General features: G+C 39.0%; 1 protein-coding gene across 1 annotated transcript in view; it reads right to left on the bottom strand.

Annotated features, from left to right (window-relative positions):
* KIAA0430 (KIAA0430 ortholog) overlaps positions 1 to 6,405 on the bottom strand; it is a 22,432-nt gene extending 16,027 nt beyond the window's left edge. Inside the window, exons 1-5 of the mRNA XM_010133877.1 lie at positions 6,196 to 6,405; positions 3,993 to 4,658; positions 2,808 to 2,982; positions 1,213 to 1,439; positions 273 to 390 (exon numbers count right to left, since the gene is read on the bottom strand). Of these exons, the coding sequence (XP_010132179.1) occupies positions 273 to 390; positions 1,213 to 1,439; positions 2,808 to 2,982; positions 3,993 to 4,658; positions 6,196 to 6,342 (1,333 nt within the window). The 5' untranslated portion in view covers positions 6,343 to 6,405. The remainder of the gene's footprint in view (positions 1 to 272; positions 391 to 1,212; positions 1,440 to 2,807; positions 2,983 to 3,992; positions 4,659 to 6,195) is intronic.
* Positions 6,406 to 6,738: the final 333 nt, after the last annotated feature.

Genomic DNA, 6,738 nt, shown 5'->3' with positions numbered 1-6,738 from the left:
CTGAAGCAGTGTATCTTTAGACAGCTTTTACACACACACCTACTGATACTCAACAAGACATTATATTCCAATGCTGATTTAACAGAGCCAAGTTCTCATCTTATTGCCCCTACTTGCCCCTTGCTGCCACTGACATTAGTAGTAATTCTTGAGCAAATCAGTTAAGGTTGACTCCGAACACAACCCTTGAAAAGCAGAACAGCGCCATGCAGAAGCACTAGTGAGGAGAGGAAGTGAATTCCACACTGTAGATGAATACCCCAAACACTTACTTGACACAAGAACCACAGTGGCAGGAGCAGTGTGTGTATCAGCAAACCTCCTAAGACTCTGTCTGAGTTTGTCATCAGCAGCATTCTTTGCTGTAGCATTGATGTGTGCAACAGTCACCTGTGGAAAAACACAGATACACTCTCAAGAAGAGCTCAGATGTGAGCTGTGCTTGATATGTTAATTTTAAAAAACATTAAATTTAAGTACAAGCTTCCACATGTTCCTTTTTAGATAAAAAACGCACATATGCATGAAATACAATGTGTATGAATATCAAACCCTAATGAGCAATGAACTTCAACCCTAGTTGTTCAGCAGTATCTTAGAATAGCTTCTGCTGTTATTTACATACCTTAAAAACATCCCACAAGCCCTCATTTGACAGAGGGGTGATAAACACAGGAAGTACTTGCTATCAATTCATTTTACCTCGCATAGCGGATAAACTGTCAACCTGAGGGAACTTCTGACTTAAAACCTGAACAAAAAATACCATTTCTGACTTAGAAACCTGACCAAAACCCACCAAAACCCAAAAGGTACTGATAGGGAAAAAAAAATGTAGTGGTAAAGGTGCCCTAATTAACAGCACTAATTTACAAGTGTCCTCAGTCATTAGCACAGTATTCACTAACAAAAGTTAAAAAGTGAAGTTCACAGAAACATAGTTTTCTAGAGGTTAATGGTTTAGTGACAGATTTGAAGGATAACACTAGAAATGCTACCACTACTTATTACTGCATGAAACCTACATGTAACAGAACATAGTTTAAGTTTTGAAAAGTATCACACCAGGAAAATTCAGCATTAAACCACACCCATAAACTAATAAGCTCATGCACTAGATAAACTAACAAAGCTTCAGTGAACAGCAATCACTGTTAACACAGAGCACTCCAATTCTCACACAAGAGCAGCAAGTAGATTGTGTTTCAATACCTGACAGTTGTTTAGCTCCTGAATAACTTCTTTATTTTCTTTGCTAATGTCACACACACAGATGAACTCTGCCTCTCTGTGACCTTTAAAAAACTTTTCACGTATCCTCTGTACAACTGCTATAGCTGAACGGCCAGTGGGAACTGAACAGTTCTCAATATCCCAGAAGACTCCAATGGGGGGCAAGTTTTCCAGAACTTGGCCTGTCATTGCAACCTCTGGAGACCCTGTGCAGGTTAAGAACACAGCTCATTTTAATCTGCCAAATGGGTTAAACTTACCATACTATGAAAACTTTGCACATGAGAAGCTTTGTTTTAGAGAACCACCTGCAGGAATCTTAAATTCCTTTATCTTTTTAAGGAATCTAAAAAAAACAGTCTTAGAAGTTCAGTCACTGTTAAAGATAGAATAAAGACATAGGACACCTTCAACTTTACTTTTAAACTCACAAACAACCATATAACGTATTTTAAAGAGTGTTCTCAATGCTGAGGGGACACATACCATGAAATTGGTCTGAAGTTGTGTCACACTACGCTCAGCAGGTATGTGTCATAACAGAAGTGAAACATGGAAGGTGTTTAAATTTACAGTGTCCATTAGACAAAGAATCTAAACAAAAGCGGATGTCATTACCGGTACAGCAACACTGGTTGCTGAAGATTAAGGCAGTATGGAACAAACACAAATGTATGCTACAGTTCAGGGGAGCGAAGCTGAGATTTTACTATTACAGTCTAAGAAGTGCAAATAAAGTTTATGGTGTTTCAGCACTCTGTATATCTCTTCAATTTTGAATTAACATTATATGTCCATTCCACTCCAGAAAAAAATTGTAGAAGAAACATGTTGAATGACACAGAATCCTCACAAGTCAAAAAACAAGCTAAGAATTAAAGTTGAGAATATAAAATTAAACACAGCAGACAAATGTCATATTTGTTCGCATATATGTTGGCTAGTTACTCTCCTACAAGATTCACTGGAATTGCATTTTGTAAGGACACTTAATCAGGGAGTTGCACTTTAAAATGGGTGTAGTCTTGATAGTAAAACTATCCAGTTTCTTATTCTGACTTTAAGAGTTGGTAGGTCTCATACTAGCTATGATTTTGTAATTCAAGCAGTACTAGCACCACAGAAAAGATCGTGTCATTATTTCACACAGTATGTTCCTCAAGAGCACAAAACCAGCTATACTGCAATTATAAACTTTACACCTTTACTGCATATGGAGTGACACAGGCACTACAGGCTAAGAAAACGCTGTCAAGTTATGGCTGAAGATAATTTCTTTATATGCCACCAGAACAAAATACCTTCCAAGTCCTTAGAACTCCTTTTTCTAGTTCTTAAAATGGTAAAAATAATCAAAACTCTATGCAAACAATACAGTAAGTTAAGTAGATAGTCAGAACAGACAAACCCAAGCTGCAACTTCGCAAAACAAACAAGGTATTTCTGTATTCTTTAGTCTTCTACGACATTATAGAAGATCCCAGAGAACGGTGTGATTTAGGGTAACTCTTAATGAGCAACAGTATTTAAGAAGGACATCCACTAAGTGCAATTCTCAAACAAACGCCATTTACCATATTTCTGCGGTGATTTGCCAAGGCTGCTCGCCAGTAGCAAACTCTTGTCATTTCCTGTTCCTTTGGTTCCACAGCCATTACAGATTGGGATAGGAACAGGTGCAGTCTGTGCACTTGGCGGAGGAATATTTGGCCAGATTTTAGCAGGATCAGCTAGGCTGTTTCTGGTTGGCTGTTGAGACAATTTTTCAGAACAGGTGTTCATTTAGTACACAATATGAACACAAACAACTCCACTCTAGAGACACTCAGTTTCCCTTCTGCAACAAATGCAAGTTCAGATGTACTCTACAAAGTCACCGACATTATCACCACATGAAGTAAGCTTCTCTCCTAGAGTCTTTCCCAGCATACTCAGCTCTAGTTTCCCAAATGTAAGGAAAGATTCTGTTAAACACGGCACACCAAGACGTGCCATCTTTAAGAAGTACTAAAACATTCTAAAAAACTCTAGCATGTGAAATCAGCACAATGCAGAGTACAAGGTTCAATCACCCCTCTCCTCCCCAAAATAGCAGTCATAACTCCAAACATATCAAATTCTCCATTTAGTTAATTGAAATGAAGACATTTCACTTTTACATTGGAAACTCGAACTGGGAAGTTTAAGTCACACACCTTGCAAAGTTAAGTACATTCATTCAGCTGAAATTCCTATTAAAATTCAGCACAGTTTTATTCAGTTCTCTAGTACACTGAATGGGTATTGAAGTAGAAATCACAAATTTGGGAAGACTGAACTGAGATCTATCAAACCAGTAATATTACATCCTTATAGCATCAGATATTTCACCAACTTACAAATGGATCTCACTGACCAGCTGCCCAAAAGGGTACAAGTTCAGTGTTATCAGCCTTTTCCAAGAGCTACTACTATGGAACACTTTAACTGGAGCTGTCAGGAGGACATAACTGTCTTTCAAAGCCTGTCAAAATTCTGCTTACATCAGAGATCCCTGTGAGCTAAACGATGTGATAGCCTCTCTTGCCTATCCAACTGAAACCTTACCCTTTTTGAAGATCTCGTTTCTGAGGTATCTAGTACACCTAGACCACGCAAGCATCACCGACTAGGAAGATGTAAGCTGCAACCCAAGGAAACTGGTGTTTTGCTCAAATAACATTATTTCCACATTAACCATATGCCACTCTTAATGAATGAGAAACACGATGTGTACAAACCTTGCTCAAGCAGTCACTGCAGTAGTGAGAGCCCTTTAAACAAACAGAAGGTGCCATGTTTAGGTGCAAAGGGTTGGCGCACACACGTGATGTTAGCTCCGACTGTGCAATATGCTCATCCAAGTGGCCTGCAGCCCCACTTGTGAATTCAGAACAAGGAAAATAGCCAGAAGATGTGCAGCTCTGAAGGGCTGGAAACTGATGCAGTTTGTGCACATTACCATGACAGGACTGGAAGTGGAGTTTTCCACAACAGGGCAGATGTTGACAGGAAGATACACTGTTATCTACGCACATTCCAGGGAACTCGCTCGCAACGCCTGCCAAATTGCTTCTAGCTGAAGGGTTCTTCAGTGAAGATGCAGATTGATAAGCAAATCCTGACCCTACTTGACAAGTAATCGTCCCAGTGCTTTTCGAGTCTAATATTGTGCCAGGGTGAATCAAGTTACCACCACCACCACCACAATGCATTTGTGGAGTACAAGAGGAGTCAGAGCCATGAGCACAGCAGCTTACTTTCGGGCCAGGTGAAAGCTGTATTTGCTGTTGCTGGAGAGGATGGACATCAGGAAGCGGTACTGTTGGAAACAGTTTAGAGCCAGCATTGTGAGATGAAGTATCCTTCAGTTCTACAGCAGCTTTCTTGTTCTCCATGTAATCTTTCTGCAAAAATAAAGCTCAGTTAGATACATAAATGAATCAACAATTTCACAGCATACAAACATAGTAATTATAAATTATAACAGTCTAAATTTATGACCTCACTGTCTGGACAAGTAAAATATTAAAAGAAACATATCAGTTATGTGTGCTAGCCTAAGGTATATTAGTATCAGCGGACTTTGGAAGCAATAAAACAAAGCTATAAACCAAGTAGCAATGGGTGTGTAAAACAGAATTTGAAAAGCAGAGAACTGTTAGGCTGAGAGATACTCTGCAACCAGAAAGCAAAAAAAGATTTTTCTTTCTTGTAAGAGCAAACATAGATGGATATGATGTAAAGTAAGAAACACCCAGTTTGGAGGTACATAAGTAATAAACTTTGAATAAAGACTTTAAAATTGTATTAAAGTTTTGGAAGTAATGAGTTACAAGACTAAGACTTTTCTAAGTTAGAAATTATATCAAGCAGGTAAACTAACAGAAGACAGAGAAGACAGTTTTCACAAGAACTATACAAGTGCTTTTTACCTACTTGGATTTACGATATCAAAATGTACAGACATAAAGGTATAGACAGAAATACAGCTTTTTTAAAATGGCTGTCATGAAAACTAAGCCAGGTTATAAGCACCAGAACAGTGAAGGTCAGACAAATCATTGTTCCTGAGCTTTAGGCCAGTACTTTGGAACTTTCACTTTCACAGTGGAATTTAATGCACCTTCTACTACACAGTAACAAAAAATTGATTGCCCAGGCTCAAGACCATTCCTTTCCACCTGATGCCACGTCTTCTGAATTGAAAATACACTCTGCCAAAACTCCACCTAGAGCCGGTTTACTGTTAAATTCCAGAATTTGTGCCAGCTCTCTTCCTAACCCCTGACACATGAGAACAGCAACCCCACAGGATACACACCTATCTGTTCCCCCACTTTTTACTGAAAGTCAGATGGAACATGTGTGAATGAGTGTTACTTAACCACTGCGGCTTGCTCAAGTAAGTCATTATGTTGACCTATTCCTTAAACTCCTTAGCACTTTGCATCTTAAATGTATAGAATCATATCTAGTGACAAATGAAACATTTAAAGAAATGGAAACAAGGAAAAATTAGACATTCATGAAGAAAGGTATCCACAATTGCCATAACCACTACATAGTAACAACTCAGAAAGTTCTGAATTTGCTTCCAAACTAAATTGATAAAAACGTGGAAGCATGAAGACTACTTCTCTACTCTTCAGCAATAAAGTCACACAACTTTCAAGAAGCTGCCTTATACACTTTTTAAGCAGTCAGTTGCATTACTCCAAACAGAGCTAAAGAGTAAAGCCTGTCAAGCAAACCAACTTGCCTGCTTCACCAACAGTGATGAGGGTGCTATTAACACAAGACCTTAATTTCCCAGGCAGATTTTTCAATGCTGTTTCCTCCTCCCCTCCTCACTCACCCACTTCAGTGAGCAGTAACAGCACCATCAGCTGCACCGCTCTGTACCAGGATATCAACTAGGCTTTTAGTAAAGCAGCAAATTACCGTTCTCGCACTGCAAGGCAAAGACTTTTCAGCAGCAGAAAAGCAATTAGAAAGTTTCCAGAGCCATGGTTTAGCATCATTCTCTTGTCGCTGAAGCCATCCGAATGATCTATTGCAGAGGTTCTCTGTCCTGTTTCCTTCCATCATACAGCCAAACAAAAAGGTTCAACATTCTTTCATTCTCCCTTCCTTTCATTCTTCCTACCTGCTAAAGAGAAAAAAAGTGCATGCTTTTAAAAAAACCTTTAAGGTAAGGGAGAAAAACCATAGTGGTCTTATGAGTTCCACTACTGCTAGATCACTGACCCTACATTATTTATGTTAATTTTAATTATGCATATGGGACATGGCCTGAACTATTCCTGTTTGGTACAGGAATATTCCTCAAGACCTGCAGCACAGGTGAGGTAGTCCAGGAAAAACACTCCAAGGCATTAGCTGAGTCCCAGAAGTTGCTACTGACATAATTCCCTGAAACCTTCAGTGCATTATCCTAGAAAGAGAGGCCAGGAGGTAGGTTTTCAAGAAAAGCTCAGCAGTAAA

Source organism: Buceros rhinoceros, unplaced genomic scaffold (genome assembly GCF_000710305.1).
Source record: "Buceros rhinoceros silvestris isolate BGI_N320 unplaced genomic scaffold, ASM71030v1 scaffold25393, whole genome shotgun sequence".
NCBI classification, from domain to species: Eukaryota; Metazoa; Chordata; class Aves; order Bucerotiformes; family Bucerotidae; genus Buceros; species Buceros rhinoceros.
This window is presented reverse-complemented; position numbering and strand designations above follow the sequence as displayed.